At 36.7% G+C, this 20,062-nt stretch overlaps 1 protein-coding gene and 1 long non-coding RNA gene across 3 annotated transcripts in view; one reads left to right on the top strand and one right to left on the bottom strand.

The window, feature by feature from the left end:
* The window catches only part of LOC127436029 (carbohydrate sulfotransferase 8-like), a 66,379-nt gene extending 50,827 nt beyond the window's left edge, over positions 1-15,552 (top strand). Inside the window, exons 2-3 of the mRNA XM_051689925.1 lie at positions 11,536-11,576; positions 14,201-15,552. Of these exons, the coding sequence (XP_051545885.1) occupies positions 11,536-11,576; positions 14,201-15,283 (1,124 nt within the window). The 3' untranslated portion in view covers positions 15,284-15,552. The remainder of the gene's footprint in view (positions 1-11,535; positions 11,577-14,200) is intronic.
* Positions 9,288-20,002, bottom strand: LOC127436042 (uncharacterized). 2 transcript variants are annotated; one of them, XR_007896320.1, is made up of 5 exons: positions 19,860-20,002; positions 18,057-18,158; positions 15,449-15,552; positions 10,562-10,819; positions 9,288-9,599 (listed from the first exon to the last, which is right to left on the bottom strand). It is a non-coding gene; the product is annotated as an uncharacterized LOC127436042 (long non-coding RNA). The 2 variants fall into 2 exon arrangements; XR_007896319.1 differs by having other exon boundaries at positions 9,288-10,819.
* Between the last annotated feature and the right edge of the window lie 60 nt (positions 20,003-20,062).

Raw genomic sequence — 20,062 nt, 5'->3', positions numbered from 1 at the left:
GGTCACAAAAGCAAAGTTTGTGGGGAATAATAGCCATTTTCTATACTTTTGAGGCATAAGCAATTAGGAAATAACACTTACTACCCAGGAACAAAAATTGTGTTACATAGTGTAAACACGCAATTAAAAATCACCCTACGCCAACATAAACTTAAATAATAAATGATAAAAATAAAATGTTATACAGTAAAATTGTTCATGTTCTCTGGTCAAATACAACAGGTGAAAAAAAAGAATCCATATCTGACCGCTGGATTTTAGTGTTTATATTTAGAGCATCAAGATGATGTTGTTTTTTTTTTTTTTTACAGATAAAACAAATTCATTAAATTAAATTACAAACAGGTTTAACAATTCCATTTTATCCCATATAAAATAAACGAGCTGTTTCTTTAAATAAAATAATTAAACTTTGGATCGTTTGGATGTTTAATTTTTTTTCTAAGGAAGAGCACAAACATATGCACAATTAATACAAACTTCTATAAACAAGAAAAATTGAAGAGCTGCAAGTGCAACAGGTATTTTCACAATATAGGGCTTTATTCAGAGTCGTCCAATGGGATTGACGCACCACGCGTGCTGTGCGAGGGAAGTTTGGGATGTGAACGGACAGACGCTCGCAACATGATGATAGCTCTCTGACTGTTGACGGAGGATCTTCTCAAGTTAAAAGAACCTGGAAGTCACTGAAGAATCACATAAATTCAGAGGTATGTTTAAATGTAAGTGTTGTTATAATTGGTATTTCAATTGAATTTCGTGTATTTGTCCAATTGTTATGTGTTTGTAGGTAGTCATTTTCGTAGACATGTTCGCATGCTCAATATTTGCCCTCCCGCCAAAATATTTATTTAATTATACAGGCTTGAGAAAGCAAACATATTGTTTTCCTACTTCAGTTTAGTATGGAATAATTGATGAGGGACCGTTGAATTGTTGACATTATTGCACACCCCATATTGGTAATCACGTTGTGGCCGTTACGCCTCAGGTTTGCATTAATTTTCAATAATTCGATGTTCGAGACGATCATTCCGCTTAAACAAAAGCTATTACACCTCAAGACATTTTTTTGTCATGTTTCCTTCTTTTAAACACTTTAGTCTGTCGAACTGCTTACTTGCACCATGAACTGAGCATGTAACGGTACGTGTCCACTGGCGCTCAAGAAATCCGCTCAATGGCCTCACCACCCAGAGAGCTGGGTAGGGTTGCACCAGCTGTGCGTAAGTTCTCACGTAAGTTAGGACGTAAAGTTCACACTAAGGGCTTAGTAACTACTAGTTAGTTTGTAACTAAGTCGATGCTTAATTTGGTTGCACCACCTGTTCTTAAGGCAAGACTTAACTAGTAGGTCGTAAGCTCTCCGTAAAGTAATGCGTAGTCGCATAATATAACGTTTACCTGTATTTATCCAATAAACAGCCTTCAAATGTATACACAGAACTGTTTAAAAAGCCGTGAACTTCAGTTTGATCTTGTTACGGTTGATGTTCAAAACTTGTTTGTTCATGTAACTGTCAGCTGTAATAAATTATATCCCCATTAAAATACGATACGTAATAATAGATTTGTTAAATATATTTGCCCTTTGTAAATAACAATATATAGGAACTGTATCTAAAATAAATATGGGGTGATAAATACTAACACAACAGGCTGGAAAAATAAAAATGTATTCATTTTAATATATATATTTTAAATGTGTTGAAACTTGACACCGGGCGACGCATCTTGAAAACTGCACCGTTTGAATGGTTTTATACTGAAGAGCCGCTTAAAAGTACGTTTTTTTTTCTCTCCCTTAAATGTAAACGAGTGTAAATGTCAACATCATTATATATGTCGAAATGATTATTGCCTGTCATGCAAAACATGAGCTCATTGATGTCATAAAATATTAGTCTGTTTTTATTCCATCCATTACTCCTGGTTGGAGGCTTCCGTAAATATTTAGTTTATACGTAGGGTTACATCCTACCTAAGTTTAATGGTGCAACGCTCAAATATTTAGTAGTGCATAAATTGTGACTTAGTGCCAATTTACGCAACAACTAGGCTAAGTTGTAACTTACACACAGCTGGTGCAACCGGCCCCTGGTGCTTTGGGCCAGTGTGCAGCAAGTATGATTGTTTTCCATTCACAAGCAATGATATCATTTTTAATATGCGCGATTACAGTTGGGAAGATGCCATCGTTAATTCCAAATGCCCAAAGTATTAAAAAACATTATTGATTTATTACACTTTTGCTTCTGCAGCCACAGAATTGTCACAATAAATCCAAGTATTATGACATTTATTGCCTGTAATCCTTGATCATGCTTATAAATGCTTCTCTGTTTTTTTTAGCATATTTGGCGCCAATCTCTTGGAGCGTCGTGTACCTCTGATTCTCGAGGAGGAGTAAGGAGAAATTTGGGCACAGTCATACAGTCTGAAGAAACTGCAAAGAGCCTGACAAAGGTATGTGTTAGGGGTGAGTGGATTGCTGTAGTATAACACATTAGCTAGCCAAGTGCACAATAATGTTTTACAGGACATATATTTTAAGTCTTCATTTTTATTTGTATAGTGCTTTTCATAATGCATATAGCTTCTAACCATGGATAGCATTAATACTTTTTATAACTGAAGAGTTACAGTATCTTTAAGTAGTTGAAAAATGTAAGTTCAGAAGGGAAAATTTGTGTTTGTACTTTTGAGATTGAACAATATTTTCCTCTACACTTTTTATTTGGCTCCAACAGGAATTTGCTGTCACTGATGAGGATACACCTTAGAGGGGCAAATATTTTGCATGTACTATATGGCAAGATGCTACCAGGAAAATGAGAGGGGCACAGAATTTTTCTGACACTTGGGCATTTTTATATTTTTATATTGCTGAAAAGTTTAATAGTTTACCCAAAAAGGAAAATTCTGTCTTTAACTCACCCTAATGTAATTTCAGTCCAACATGACTCTTCTTTGTAACACAAAAGGTGAATTTCTGGTGGCGGGACATAAACTACAGTAAAAGTATTTGACATAAAAGGTGCAATGTATTCCAAGTTTTCTGTAGTGTAGTCACTTTGATGATCATTTAAGTTGAAATTTACTATCAAATTAAAGCAATAAACTTCACTGGTTCTCATTGCATCCTGTGAAAAAACTTGGAATATAGTTCAAGTAGCACTGGTTATTTTTACTGTGGTTTTATGATATTTTCCCCTCTTTTTGAGCTTTTTTTAAGTCACCATCCACTTACTTTATGGCCAATGAACACTATGACGATTTCAAACATTCACCTTTTGTGTTCCACAGACGAAAAAGATATACAGGTTTGGTGCGACATAAGGGTGAGTTAGGACATAATTTTCATTTTTGGGTGAACTATTTCTATAAGACTAGTGTAACCACTTTAATATGAAGTTAATGTGAATGATTAACTTTCCATTACTATCAATGTTTTTCAGTTATGTGATGAAATTGACCGAATCCATTCATCAACTGTCCAGTCCTTCAAGGAGGGCTTCACTAGTATTGTGCATGAGCTTGCACCAAGAAAAATCCTTTTGGCCAAAATATACATTGACGCAAGAGAGATGCTTGCAGAAGATCTTCCAGGTATTTACTGTGGCATTACTTAGGATTATACTGTATGAGTAGTAAATATTGTCAAACAAATGTTTTTGCTTCGTCAGAATGATGTAATACTGTAAGTTCTGTCGTAGCAAATTTAGTAAAGCGTGGAAAGTTGTTTTTGCAGACATTGCATGGTTTTAATACTGTTATAACATTGTTTTCCTCTTACAGTGTGATGCTGATACACCATATGAAAATGGCTTTCACCAGGATGGTTCAAGTCCAGTGGCGAATTCTCAGGGCCAGCAAAGCCTTCTCTGCTGGCGTAACATGCCAAATAAATACATATTTTTCATCCTTTCATTCTCAATCACCTTTTTGCCTATGTATTTTTAATTGCCTTCCACTCTTAATTAATCTACAAACAAATAGAGAAAAACGAAACGTTTATCCAGTCAGAAATTATTCCTTGATGCTTACAAGCGAAGCGTGACAACTGTTTTACAAATCACATGCCCAAAGCCATGCTCCTTAGCCGAAGCAGCACGTGAGTCTGAGCTCCACCGCGTCAGGCCTTCAGAATTTCCACAGAATCCCTCAACAGTGCAAATGAATAGGCATCTAAAGTCAGATTGTCAGATTCATCAGCCAATCAGATTGATTTATTTGTTCTTGTGGTTGTGATCTTTAGGATATGTCCCGGTCGAGGCCTTCTAGCTGGCCTTGAGTGATACAATCACGCTTTAAGTGACGTAATTTGAAAGCGAAGTGCATGAGATCTTGCTGACGAGTCAACTGTCATTACTGCCGCTGTCACCATTGAGAAAGAGATCCTTATGGATTTAAAAACCTGAGATGTTCTGCATGACGGTGTGCTTGCTTAATTTATTAAACAGGACTGATTATCACTTCAGGTAAATTGGTATGTGCTTTTTGCATTGTTATAGCAACATCAAGAGTTTTCTCAGTGTAAATTAGGCTGCTTGAGCATTCAGTGTCGGATCAAGTTTTGAAAAGTAGTGCTGCGTTCCATTCAACTTGGAAAGTCGGATTTTCCAACTTCCTGCTAGGAAAAGTGCAATGGAATAAGTCAGAATTACAACTTTTAGGCTCTTGCAGAAATTCTCAACTCCGATTTTGCCGAGATGCAGGTGAACATGTGGACACTCAGGGAGATATACAAAGTGATAAACATTCACTTTATTAAGTAATATCAATAAATGAGTTCATTTCCACATTACATGATATTAAAGCTAGTTTAACAAATGCCTGCAGAAACAGGTGTATAAAACATTATAATCTATTTTGATGATCGTACACCTGAAGCACAAATGCTAGCACTGCAGCATTGTTTATCAGTTGGGTTGCTAGGAGACATCTCTAATGAGAGTCAAACCCCTGCTAAGCAAACGGAAGCGTAGCAGTTCCGAATATTGGGGAATGGAAGGCATTTATGGTCGGAGATATCAATTAGGAATATCCCACAACATTTAAATCGCAAATATTATTAGATAGATTTTTCCAGGTATTATAGACCTCCTTGATAGATTCATATGAAAAATTATGATTTTTGAATGTCTGTTCGGGAGACGTTCATTTCACAGTCATGCTGCAGTTAAAATTAGGCTTGCTCGAGCATTAAGTGTCGTTTCAATTTCTGGCTTTCGTGTATGTGTTTTTTAAAATGTCAATTGGTATTACTAGTTAGCTGCAACATAATGTATGATACCCAAAGGCGTAGGGTGTCTTATTCATTGTGAAACTGTGTTTTCTTAATGGCATGAATCACGCTGAAGGCCTAGACTTTTAATGCATGGCCCGCCACTGTTTAAGTCCTGATCAAATGGATGGTGTGCAGGGGAATAAGAATCAAATAGGGGGTAACTGCAGCCTTCAGTGCATACTTTATTTTTTAACATGACTTTTTTTGCCCTGTTTGAAAAATATGCTCACTTCCCACAATGTGCTGTTGCAAAGATACTATATGAGTAAAGAATCATTCAAAGACATCCTGTGTTCCAGAAGAGACTATTAACCCCCGAAAAATAAAAATTGTCATATTTTACTCACACTCATGATGTTTCAAACCTGTAAGACTTTATTTTCTTATGTGGGGACAGAAAAGGAGATATTTTTAATATCACAGCCCATCCTTTCAATGCAATGGCAGTGGATAGAGCCTCAATTTAAAGCTAAGACGACCCAAAAGATGTCAAAAAAGTTGTTCATGTGACAATTATCTACTTTTTATCTATTATCTATTTTTATTTTTTTATTTTTTTTGTGAGAAACAACCTGAAATGAGAGAAGCTCCTTCGAAGTGGTTTTTGTGTTCATATGTTCATTTTGTTCTTTTTTTAAGCTTTAAAGTGCGGTACTGTCAACTGCCATTGTGTTGAAAAGATAGCCTGTGATGTTCATTAAAACCTCTCCCTTTATGTGCTCCTAAAATGTATTTTTGGGTGAGTTTTAAAGGGTACTTAAGTTAAAATGAAATGTGTAGTAATATTTTTAAAGCGAAATGGCTAAAAACAATTAATGTATCCTACTGTATTTGATGACAAATTGTGATTCTGTGATGTTTAAAGTTTTAATTCTGTGACATTGTGAACAAAAATGCGAGAAATGTGAAATTATTGAATGTTTCATGTTATTAAATAAATTGTATTAAACATCAAGTTGGCAGTTTTTAATATGCTTTATTGAGTACGGATTTGCCATTAATAAGGTACAAAGTGCTTGTCACTGGGGCAGTACCCTTAAAAGGCCAAATTTGCACCTTTTCCAAGGATACATTATAGTACCATATCACTGAGGTCCAAGTTAGTCACCAAGGGTACATATTTGCCTCTTAAAGCTGTAAGGGTACGAAAATGTTCCAACGTTTAAGGGTACACTGATGTACTTTTGAGGGTACTGCCCCAGTGACAAGCCATTGTACCCCTAAAGTTAAACATTTTGCACTTTTTTTCTGACAGTGTGTATTACAGGTTATTCACATAAATCAGTCATTTGCATTGCATAAATAAATATGGAATGAGTAACAAAAATGTATCCACATATTTCCTTTCTTAAAATAAAATGTAGAATATGAAGCTAGCTAAAATTTGATAAATAAATGTAATTTTTTTTTTATTGGTTGGTCTCTACTGGAATAAAATGTGTAACTTCTCGTACAAGTCATACGATATCTTATAATTTTGCTCTCTTTTACGAATTCTGTACAAGTTGTGAGACTGTGTGGATATCATTACATCTAAAGGTTAGTCACTGTCGGTGTTTGGGAATGTTACTTTTAAAAATAAAGTGTTACATTTTTGCGTTACTCCTAATTAAAGTAACTCCTTATATAATGATATTTACTTGCATTAGTTTCTTTTGCAGTAAAACAGTTGACACGTAACATATCACTTTACCATCTTGCATTTTTACATGTTCATATAAATTAAAATGTATGTGAACATTGAAGGGAAAGTGTATAATTTTGGTGCTATACAGGTATATGACTTGTCACCATCTTTTAAGTTTTTTTTTTTAGTTTTTTTTTTTTTTTACCTTTTATCCTCACTATTTCATCATAAATAGTCCTGTGGTGTGATAAATTAACTTTTACAAATATTCAAAATGTAAAACTATTCCATGTAGTCTCTCATTTAATAGGAGGTAATAAAAGCACCCTGATCTCATGATGAAATGTATTTCAATGGTACCATTTTTGCAAACAAAAATTTGGGTGCAGTTTCCAGTGAAATGTCCAGCGGGGGGCGCCAAAAGCGAGTGAAATTATGTTGTAATCAGACAAGGTTTTGAAGGTGAAAATGAGATGTTTTAATGTGTAAAATGTACCTCCCTTACCTAAAACTTTAACCTAAACCTAACCAATAGTGTTTAAAAAGATAAATGAGAGGTAAATCAACACCTAAACTTAACTGACAGCAATTCGACATTAAAAGCACATTTACTGAAGCAACTACGTCATTTTGAGTCTCTTCTATGGCACTTTCGCTTCACTTTGAGTGTGCTTGACTGGGCTTGAGGCTTGGTCTCTGAGTCCAAAGTCCAACACTCTCAGGTGAGGTACTACTGAAGTTAATCACATTGGAATAAGTCTGTAAATGAAGGTGGGTCTTTAATTCAAGAGTTACTGAGTGACTCCAGCCAGGCTTCCTAAGCAACCAATTGTCCGGTTGCTAGGGTGGGGAGAGTCACATTGGGTTAACCTCCTATAATGTGGTTCTCGCTCTCGGTGGGGCGTGTGGTGAGTTGTGCGTGGATGCCGCGGAGAATAGCGTGAAGCCTCTACACATGCTAGATCTCCACGGTAACACGCTCAACAAGCCACGTGATAAGATGCATCGATTGACGGTCTCAGACGCGGAGGTAACTGAGATTCATCCTCTGCCACCCAGATCGAGGCGTCACTACGCCACCACGAGGACTTAGAGCGCATTGGGAATTGGGCATTCCAAATTGGGGAGAAAAGGGGAGAAAACAAAAAAGGGAAAAAAATTATTACGAGTTTCATTAACGTCCATATGTCATTGTAATGTTTGATCATCACTCACTTTTATTCATAATTCATCAAAAGGGGAGAAAATCCTGAGGTATTTTGGTGTAAATTCAAAAAGTAACATGACATTACTTATTACTTCCAAAAAGTAATCTGATTACGGAATGCACATTGGCCACTGTAAGAAGCCTTTATACATTTCTAATTTCTACACTATCTGATTTTAACCTTATAAAGGACAAGCCTGTACAAGAACATTCTAGAAGATCTTCCTGGGATTTGAGTTATTCATAAGCTGTAAAGTCATCGGGAGCAAGGCTGTCTGTGGTGCTCCATTACTGCCGACTCCCACTGTGCAGCAGTGTCGCTTTCCTGCTTTGCCTCCTGTCGTTTAGATCGCCCGTCTCTGACGAGACTCTGATCTAATAGACCTGAGTGATCTGCCAGTGCCAGCGGGAGGGAGGAACATAGCGGCAGAGACATTAGCTGTTTACAGGGATGGTCTGTTATTTTTCACACAATCTCTCCTGCCTTCATTTCACCTCCTCTCTCTGTCTCGTTCACCTCCTCCCACTCAAGTAAGAGATCTTGCAGACCCACAGAGCGTGAGAGTTGCATGTAGTCGGGTCAGTGCACATGGCTGTGCCATTTCTGTGCAGATTACAAACTGTTTTATAATCTTATCATTCTGTGATGATTCCAAATGCACTCTATCTGTCTGTCCGTCCATCCATCCATCCACCTACCTATCATCCATCTACGTATCCACCTACCTATCCATCCATCCGCCTGTCCTTCCATCTATATCCATTCATGTATCCATCCATCCATCCATCCATCCATCCATTCAACCATCCATCCGTCCATCTAGCTAGCTGTCTGTCTGTCCGTCTGTCTGATATACTGTACAGTATATCTTTATACAAGTTAGTCCCAGTCCTCTAATCTAAATGGACATGCAGCACTGACTGCTGATATTTAACATAACAGCACTGGGATGCTTCACTGTTTGTTTTACTTTGCTTGTTTGTGTTGCCGTTGTTCCAGACAGGGTGTCAGTCTATGTGTTGCTTGGCAACACACAACGTTTGGAACTATTTTCATTGGTGGAGCACAAATTGACAAAATAACTGCACATAATTTGTCTAAAATGTAAGTTACTAGATGTTAACTTATTGTTTATAGAAATAAGCTCTTGCTTGTGTGATATTGCTTAATTATAACTTAAGCACCTTACAACCTTAAAATTCTTGCAGAAACAGTTATCATTCAACCAAACTTTATTCATAATTAACAATAATTGAGCATAATTACCACTAAAATCAAAGCATAATTTAGTACGTTTGGTATATAATTAGTTTTGACACGTTATTGTTCTGAAAAGTTGTGGTAAAAAGAAGGTATATGCAGTAATGTGCTACAGATGCAGCATGTGGTGTTGCAGCCAGATTAAGTGAGATAATCCATTATGACACAAATTGTGCTGAACAAAAATGGGCTCACCAGCAGGATTCTGAATCTATGAATAAAAGAGAAGAAAGACCATGAATATATTGCATATTCTCTTTGAAATTCAAACTCTCAATCTCCTCTATGGGAATCTGCAACCTATACTGTGTCCTCATTACAGGGAACCACCTCATCAGATTACATGCAGGTCTAATTACCAATGCAATGGACTGTATTGATTTCCAGAAGTGAGGACAAATATGACAAACCTATTGCCTATATTTATTTCTTGATGCATTCTATACCCTAAATTGGTTGTGATCAGCATTTGTTTAGCCTCAGCCTCAGCCAGTCCACTCTCTGTCCATTCACTCACCGTCTGATGCATATTGCACACAAAACTAGAAATTACTTTTTATTAATCTGGCGAACTCTAATCTGATTGCCTGGCTTTATGCAACTTCCCAGAGAAAGAACACAGAAGTTTTTTTATTAGTCCACTAAGAAACAAACTTGTACACTTGGTTGATCCAGTGAGCACTTCTAGTAAAGAACTTATCGCTAGCTTTGGTCAGGTTAGTGGCATCGGGTCTTTGAAAGATAATCAGAGTTTGATTTGAAACACTTAATTGAAGTTAGCTAGTCTTTAAAATAATCTGTATTTATGGCTTTTGAACAGATATAAATTCTGATGATTAAGTCCATACACATTATGTGATATCATCCCCTTTGCTTTTTAATATAGTGTGTTGCCTTCTTGAGCATCAGTAAATGTTTGCACGAATAAGCATTGTGGACCAGGCCTTATGCTGTCTGTTAAAGTCATACTTGTAAATGTATAGGAATATATGCGGAAGACAGTTTTGGCTGAATCAGCCAAAAACTTCGACTGAACAGTGCATTTTGAAAAATGAGCTGATTATGAAGAATTTTGCAAACTGAAGTATGAACAGATCAGAGCAGAAAAAGAGTCCCTGAAAAGACAACCACCTCCCCAGCCCCTTCTTCTGATCTCTAAATTACCTGCTGTACCTCTCAAACCTATGTCAGGGTGCAGCCTGCTATGAATCCATCAATGAACAGTATCATGGCTTTCTTCTAATCGATACCAGTCTGGGCTCTTCCATTGTTCAGTGTCACAGCATTGAGATGTCTCTGGCAAACCCGCACAGTTCAGTATGACTCAGGACATCTTCTAATCTCATCCCCTGCCAGAGTCCTTGAGGTGAAATTCTGTCCATCTAGTACCATGTTAGTGAGGAACAGCAAGAGATTGGCTCCACTGCCAAACTGCAAGAATGAGAAGTCACTGTCGGCATATAAAGACAACTGAAGAATTAAGTTACATTACAAATGCAATTCACAAAAACAAATCTGATTTGAATCGGATTTCAAAGCACATATTGAGTGGATTTGTAAACATCAGATTTCATGTGTATTTTTGCTGTTCATGTTCAGACTACAGAACAATCAACAGATTTAACCTAAATGCTATTTTTAAAGAAAACTTACGCAATATACAGTTAACAAGGCACGTCCTTCGAACTTCAGACTGTACTTGTGGTGAATAATAATGAATATGTTTCTGAGTATATTTTGACACCTCTGTTCATACACAATAACCTTTGATGTCAAGATGATGTTTGTCAGGCTGCTGGGTGGCCATCTGGAGCTGCTGCAAGCACTGGCACATAAACATTAGCAGTCGACCATGGGAGTCAACCTCCCTCCGTCCGCCCATCCTTTCTCTTCACTTTGTCCACGTAAGATGAGGAACACAAGAGCAAGGACACAACTTCACTGAGCCATATGGTACTTTATTTCACATTAGGGCGGCCTGCGGGTGTCAATATAAAAGTTCGCTTTCCGTTGGTTACGCTTTTAATGTAAGCAGCCCAATGAAAATTCCTGGACCCAAAAGTTCACTTTCATGGTACATGGGTTGTAAAAATGGAGAAGCCTGAAATGTCATCCTGATATTCCTTCTCTCTTTCTTTTCCCCTCAGGTGCAAAGGTCATATTCACCCAAGTACAGTCAGTGAGGAAGGTAAGCTTATTTGTCTCCTGTGTGACACATCACAAGGTTTTAGCTCTAGCTTACAACTGCCTGTTTTACGCTGTGTGCTATGGTAAAAGGAACCGAGGGGCCATACTACTGGAATTATTGTGCACTGGCTCCACTTTGTGGTTAAAGTTGGACCAGTGTTGGGGAAGCTACTTTGAATATGTTGCTTGCCAAGCTACAAGCTACGCATAATTTCAAGTAGTTGAGCTACCTTTTTAAAAAAGTATTTAGCTACACTACAAGCTAACAAAAGTAGCAAACTATATTGGAGCTATTTGAGGGGGCAATATATTTCTAAATATATAACTACAAGATGTTATAATTTATCATTTAATCTGAGCAGTATTTATCTTACACTTGTAAAAACAATGTTTTTCAGTGAATGAATGAACAATTAAGGTAACAACATAAAAATTAAACAGATAAATGTACACTTAATACAACCAATAAAACTAGAAAACATACTAATTTATGTAACTGAGGCAAAAACGTAGTGATAAACTAAATATTTCGCTATTAAAAAGAAGACCTAAATCCTGCATAGGGACTTCTGCGAAGGGGCTCAGATTAATTGGTGAATTGTTTCTTGAACTGGTTAATTTATATAAACTTTCCAAACAAACCAATTGACTAAAATAAATCGGACCTCCCAACACTGTACTGTATGTATAGAGAGAAGAAATGCTGGGAGAGCACATTTGATTATTGCCACAGTTTGCTTGGCTATTTAGCTGTGCAGACAACACACTGTGACAAAAAACAGCAATGTAATGTTATTTTTGTCCATGCTACTACACCTCTACTCTTTGGAAAACAGTTAAGAAATTGTCACACTTCTGAAAAAGGTTGTTAAGAAATAGCATTGCTAATTCAAGATGGAGATACAAGGGAAAAAAAATCGCTTGTGACACTTACCCTATTTAACTTTGAAAAACTGAAAAAGCAAGAAACTTTAAATACAGATATCTGAGTGTTCTTCAACTTTGGCCATTTTCATGTCCCGGGGGTTGATTTTTATTTAAAAAAACATATTTCAAAATTGTTCTCACTTTTTACCAGTCCCTCATCATTTATTTTTGCTATTTATCAAATGCCTTTTATGTATAGATTTACTGTTTTAGCCTTGTCTTAGACTTTCAATATAACACTATTAAAAGCCCTTACAAAAATACTAATTATTACATGTTTAAAACTATGATAATGTAAACAAAGAGTGAAATAAACAAACTATTTCCGTATTTTGCCCCTAATATTTTTGTTTTTACCTCAAAAGTTAGTCTAGTCAATAAAAGTCTCAGTGCATGCTTCAAATTAAATATAGGACAAGTGATGTTTGAAGAAAACAGAAAAATCAAGGTGAATATCTCTTGAGGTCATATGTCATTCATTTCCAATCAAGCTGTAATTTTGACAAATTATGCAAAAAGTGTGAAAATATTATTTAATTGTGTATATTTAGGAAACAGCTATAAAATTATCCTTTGCATTTAATTTTATTTTAAAAAAACGTAAAAATTTCCATCACGTTGGTTTTCACCGCGGAAGGGTATTAAAGGGATAATTCACCCAAAAATTAAAATTCTCTCATAATTTACTCTGTAGCTCCATACAATGCAAGTGAATGGCGACCAGAACTTTGAATCTTCAAAAAGCACATAAAGGCAGCATAAAAGTAATCCATAAGACTCCAGTGGTTTAATCCATGTCTTCAGAAGCAATATGATAGGTGTGGGTGAGAAACAGATCAATATAATAAATAATAATAATAATAATAATAATAATTCCTTACATTTATATAGTGCTTTTCTAGGCACTCAAGGTGCTTTACATAGTATGGGGGAATCTCCTCAACCACCACCAGTGTGCAGCATCCACCTGGATGATGTGACGGCAGCCATAGTGTGCCAGTACGCTCACCATACACCAGCTATTGCTGGAGAGGAGAGAGTAGAGTTATAGAGCCAATTAATGTATGGGGATTATTAGGAGGCCACGATTGAGAATGGACAATGGGGGGAATTTGGCCAGGACAATATTTAAGTCTTATATTGATCTAAATATTAATATCTATATATACAAAATATTGATCTGTTTCTCACCCACACCTATTATATTGCATCTGAAGATATCAATTTAACCACTGGAGTCGTATGGATTACTTTTATGCTGCCTTTATGTGATTTTTAGAGATTCAAAGTTCTGGTCACCATTCATTTGCATTGTATGGACATACAGAGCTGAGATATTCTTCTAAAAATCTTAGTTTGTGTTCAGCAGAAGAAAGAAAGTCTGGGATGGCATGAGGGTGATTAAATGATGAGAGAATTTTTCTTTTTTGGTTAATTATTCCTTTTGAGGTGGGAATTTTCATGATTTTCAGAAATAAATGACAAAAATGACAATCTCCTGTGATGCATGACACTGTTGGATATTGTTAGTAGACAATTAAAAAAAGGTAAAAAATAAAATAAAAAAAAACTAGTGAGAGTGTGAAAACAAGAATACTTTTTATAAGTTCCCAGTGTTAAAAGTGCCCGAAGTTATATACAGTATGTAAACTCCACTCATTGTTGCTGATAGTACCTTATTTTCTCTCTCACTAACAGGGACAGTGTTTTCATTGTCTTGACAATGACAGACAGGTCTCTGATCCAGCAGAGGACAGCTTTCCTAGTCCTTCCCACCCTGTACAACTTCCAGTCTTGTCTTGGGCCCAGCGCTCCTCTCTAATCAACCCCAGAGATATCACTGCTTCTCACGTCGCCAAGAGCCACCGTAAACTCCTCCTTAAGAGCGGTCCACTTACACAGCAGCCTAACACTAACCCTCCTGGCTTTACCAAGGACAGCACAGAGCGATTGACCCGGGTACAGCAGTTCCGTCAGAGGCTTATGAGAGAGGTATGTGCCAAATACACAAGCGGAACAACTAAACAGACCATAACCCGTATGCATGTGTCCCGTATCTTTGTGGAGGACACCCACAAACTCCTCTACTGTGAGGTGCCCAAAGCAGGCTGCTCTAATTGGAAGAGAGTACTCATGGTGCTTCAAGGTCTCACCCCATCCACTGGAGAGATCCAACATGACGAGGTGCATTATGGGAATCACCTTAAACGTCTCGACTCCTTTGACCACAAGGGCATCATCAAGCGTCTGGAGACTTACACTAAAGTCCTCTTCCTGAGGGAACCTTTTGAGAGGTTGGTGTCTGCTTTTCGGGATAAGTTTGAGAGTCCGAACTCGTACTACCACCCGGTGTTTGGGAAGCCCATTATCTCAAGATATCGTACTAATGCAACACAGTATGCCTTGCGCACAGGAGCTGGGGTGACCTTCAAGGAGTTTATCCAATATTTGTTAGATGTGCATCGGCCGGTTGGTATGGACATCCACTGGGAGCCTGTAGGCCAACTCTGCAGCCCTTGTTTACTCAACTATGATTTTATCGGGAAATTTGAGACTCTGGAAGAAGAGGCCAATTTCCTTTTGAGAAGCATTGGAGCTCCTTCCAATTTAACATTTCCTAGTTTTAAAGATAGGAACCCTAATGCAGAGAGGACTTCCTCACAGATTACAAGGAGATACTTTGCACAGCTAAATGCAATGGAAAGACAGAGGGCGTATGACTTCTACTACATGGATTTTCTGATGTTCAACTACTCCAAACCGTTTAAAGATTTGTACTAAGGCCTTTTTACAAAAACTTGTTGGCTTGATGTTCACATTTTGTCTAAGTGAAGTTTTTTTTTAATTACTTTAAGATTGTTGTTTATTCATTAACAAGTATAAACGTGAAATATGAATCACGCTCTATAATTATTTCAGTGATTGCAGGCTGGTCCTTGCTTTTACCTTAGGGTGCTTTCACGCTTGGTTCGATTGCTTGGACCGAACCCGAGTTCGTTTTCTTCACCCTCCCACTGCTGTTCTCTGTTCACATCATATTATTTGTAGAGCTGTCAATCAATTAAAAATTTTAATTGAATTAATTACATGGTATGCCGATTAATTAATTGAATTAACCACAATTAATCGCATATGTAAACATTTTCTGAGAAAGCCCCTCAATAATTAAATATAGAATGATTAAATAATTATAAATAGTTATATTTAAATAACTTTAAATAATATATATATATATATATATATATATATATATATATATATATATATATATATATATTTAAAAAAATATATGATTCAGATAATTTAAATGCAATACATTATTGTGGCAGATGAGTAAAGCACTGATAAGACAAAACAAAAATTGGCTTTAGAATTCAATATATTGTTTATTTCCAAGCCTATTTTTGGCCTTCAGTTCACAGCAATCCATTTTGCAGTTTTATTCGTCAATCAGTCTGAGGCAGACTTATTATAAGAATACGTCAATGAACCTGCATCAGACGGATGCTTTTGGAGCATCTCACTTTGGTTGCGTTGTATCATAAACATATCGTTTTTAGGTGGCTGTGTCAAGTTAAACGTAGTTACCTAAACTTAGAAAAACATGTCTTGAGATCCCTGCGTTTGGATTTGCACTCCATCAAGCCGTGTTTGAGCACAAGAACGTGTGTCTAGTGTTGTCTGCTCTCAGTAAGTGTGGTTTGTTCTCTGTATAAGCTGCACGTTGTCTGTACAGTTGGAGTTTTTGCTTACTGCCTCCTGGAGAAAACAGGTGGTACTTCAAACTTGAATTGCTCGCTTTGTATGAATATTTCTTATTAAGCTCTGGGGACATGATTAATTGAATTAATTTTTTTAAAGCATTATTTTTTATATAATTAATCGCACTGAATTAACACGTTAAATTGACAACCCTTATTATTTGGGTCCGAACCGCAGTCTGATTGCATAATCAACGTGAGTACAAGCGCCGGCTGTTTACCACTGTAAATAGGTAACAACTCGAGAAGACGTCACTGTGTTAAGTGAAGTATTAAAGCTTTTCTCTTTGGATTTACCACCAAAACTTACCATGCATAGAACGACACTTGTGTTTGTCTGCAACAGATGAATTGAATGTGTAATGATGTGATGAGTGTCAGCGTTTGTCTGCCGTGAGCCTGTGTAAGCAATTTATTTGGAGACAAGCAGGTATGAGAAATGCATTAACCATAATAATTGCAATCGGGAGCCTGCGCATCAGCCAAACGAACCGAACTTTGACGTCATTCGAACCCGGGTGCGCACCAAAAGTGCTAGTGTGAAAGCACCCTTATTTACAACATATTCGATGCATATTGAGTAAACAAACCACTTCAAAATTCTTTGTGCATTTTTTCACATTGTGTGTAATTTGGCTTAGTGTGACATGTTTTTCTCAGACTGCCTAGAATAAACAGACTTTACTCTGAGTGTCTAAGTTGTACTGTACTGTGTCAGATAACGATCACAAAGAAAACTGTGTGACTATGATGTTATATACTGTTAAAGGGATAGTTCACCCAATAATTAATTCTATCATGTTGTTACACAACTGTATGACTCTCTTTCCTCCGTAGAACACAAAATGAGATGTTAGGCAGATTGTTAGCCTCAGTCAACATTCACTTTCTTTGTAAGAAAAAAAGATGCAATCCAAGTGAATGGTGACTGAGGCTAACATTCTACCTAACATCTTCTTCTGTATTCCATGGAAGAAAGGAAGTCATACATGTTTGGAGCAACATGAGGGTAAGGAAATTATGAAAGAATTTTCATTTTTGGGTGAACGGAGTGCAAAGTTGTGCACGGTCAGTGCAAATGCAACTGTTGTCTAACTTTTAAAGATATGAGTGTTAATTCACTCTATATAAAATGCAGTGATGATGTTTTTAGCAAAGTGACAGGTAGATGTTTTTGCTGGATTTGATCCATACTGGTATAAGAAAAATTTGATATATTGTGAATGTATAACAACAATTTGTCTACAGTGTGTCATGCATCAGCATGATCTGATATACTGTACTTTTGCCTTACTATGACATTTTTTCATATTAGGTCATTTCCTTGCTCCTCATATTAAATAGTTTTCTGTATGTCAATAAATATGTTAGCACCATCTTTTAACATTAGTCTGCTGGCTTCTCTGTATTATTGCTTTCCTTGTTGTTATAATGAAGTCATTATGTCATAAAATATCAGTCATTGTGAGGACTGCACTTAATCTATGCCCACAGAATTCTGCAGAAAGCTCTGCAGAATTTAAACGCCCAACATTCACAAAGTTCTGCAGATCTCATGTTCATTACAGTGTTGCATTTTCAGTTCTGTTTAAAGGGATAGTTCACCCAAAAAACAGTTCTTCACCCTTATGTTGTTCCACACCCGTAACTCTGTAGTTCTGTGGAACACCTGAAATCATTCCTGCAGAGCTACGTTCCCACCAGAAGCCTGCGGTCGGCTAATGAGTGGCTCCTTGTTGTACCAACACAAAGAGGCACCAAATCACTTTCCAGGACTTCCGGCTTCACTGTACCTCGTTGGTGGAATAGCCTTCCCAATTCCATGAAGCAGACACACTCTCTGTCTTCAAAAAATGGCTAAAGACACATCTTTTCCATGAGCACTTGACCATTCACTCATAAAAAAAAAAGAAAGAAAAAGAATTAGATATTCTTGTTGCACTCTAATCTGTCTTGGATACTATTATTCTGATTCAGTTGAAACTTTGTAAAGCAGCAATTTTTTTACTACTGTCTCCTTAAAATGAATTGCTTATGATGTATTATTCCTCTTTTGTAAGTCGCTTTGGATAAAAGCGTCTGCCAAATGAATAAATGTTAATTTAAATGGAACACCAAAGGAGATTTTAGGAAATGTTAGTCTCAGTCACCTTTCACTTTTATTGCATCTATTCTCTTTTATTGCATCTATTCTCTTTTAAATAAATGGTGACTGAGGCTGTCATTCTGCTTAACATCTCCCTTTGTGTTCCATGGAAGAAAGAAAGTGCCAAAGGTTTGGAACAACAAACATCAGTGTAACATGAGTAAATGATCACAGAATTTTCATTTTTGGGAGAACATTCCATTTAACACACTATGGAAATTTCCTCAAAATCAGCAGAGACAGTGTTGAAAAAGATTGCAGACGTTTTGAGTTAGTGTCATTTAAAGACAATTATGGTGATCCATTGTGGTTGTTTTGATCATTATGTTGATGACAATGTCACTGTAAATCACACTGTATTGTTTGATATATGGGCAAATTCCCATGGAGTCGTCATATACAAAATTTGCATTCTATAGTCTGTTTACCGAACATTTTACCCTGCACCTTTATGAGCTGCACTGCTCCTTAAAGGGATAGTTCATTCAAAAATAAAATATTCTCTCATCATTTACTCACCCTCATGCCATCCCAGATGTATATGACTTTCTTTCTTCAGCAGAACACAAACTAAAATTTTTAGAAGAATATTTCAGCTCTATAGGTCCATACAATGCAAGTGAATGGTCACCAAAATTTTGAAGCTCCAAGAAGCACATAAAGGCAGCATAAAAGTAATCCATAAGACTCCAGTGTTTCAATCCATGTCTTCTGAATGATCCAATCGATTTTGGGTGAGAACAGACTAAATTATAAATCCTTTTTCACTATAACTCTTTACATCAGCAATGTCCTTGACGATCATGATTTCAAGCTTTTATGCTGCCTTTATGTGATTATTGGAGCTTCAAAGTTTTGGTCACCATTCACTTGCATTGTATGGACCTAATGAGCTTAGATTTTCTTCTAAAAATGTTTGTTTATGTTCTGCTGAAGAAAGAAAGTAATTCACATCTGGGATGGCACGAGGGTGAGTAAATGATGAGAAAATGTTTACATTTTTGGGTGAACTATATCTTTAAAAGGAATTTAGCAACTAAGGTAAGATAGCTCTTAAAAACCCCTTCAAGTCGCTTGATGAACCGACATATTTCCAATTGAAAGAGGAAGTTTGGGTGAAACAAATCAAAAGGGTCATCCCTTTAAAAAAAGAAGGGAACAAATTTGTGTAGTGCAACATGAGTCATCAATATTTTTGCTCTGATTTCCCAGAAGAGAGGGACTATAAATTTTAAATGTGTTTAACTGTTAAAATTTGACAAGATTTAGGAGTACAATTGCATACAGATGGCCTCAAAGCAAACACACGTGAACTAACAGCTAAAAAAAAACTCTTCTTTTTATTAAATGCAGTCTTTAAGAGCTGAAGTTCTCTGTTTCATTTACATTTTTAAATATTTTTTCTGGTACTATACCCAAGTATTGGAAACAAAAGGCGACCCCCTCTTACAGCAGTCAAAAGTGGTGTTGATCTTTACATCTTGTCCTCCCGCTCCAGTAAGTTCTCTTCCGCCTGAAGCAACTGCAGCTCTTTTAGCTCCACCTCCTCGTTACCCCCTCACAGGGCCCCGGGGCCTTGACATTCTGTTCTCTCTCACAATCTACAGACTCAAAGGGCACATCAAATCAGCTACCATTTGTCACGTGAAAGAC

Source organism: Myxocyprinus asiaticus, chromosome 46, assembly GCF_019703515.2.
Source record: "Myxocyprinus asiaticus isolate MX2 ecotype Aquarium Trade chromosome 46, UBuf_Myxa_2, whole genome shotgun sequence".
Classification (NCBI taxonomy): Eukaryota; Metazoa; Chordata; class Actinopteri; order Cypriniformes; family Catostomidae; genus Myxocyprinus; species Myxocyprinus asiaticus.
Note: the sequence above shows the minus strand (reverse complement) of the source record. Positions and strands in the feature narration are given on the sequence as shown.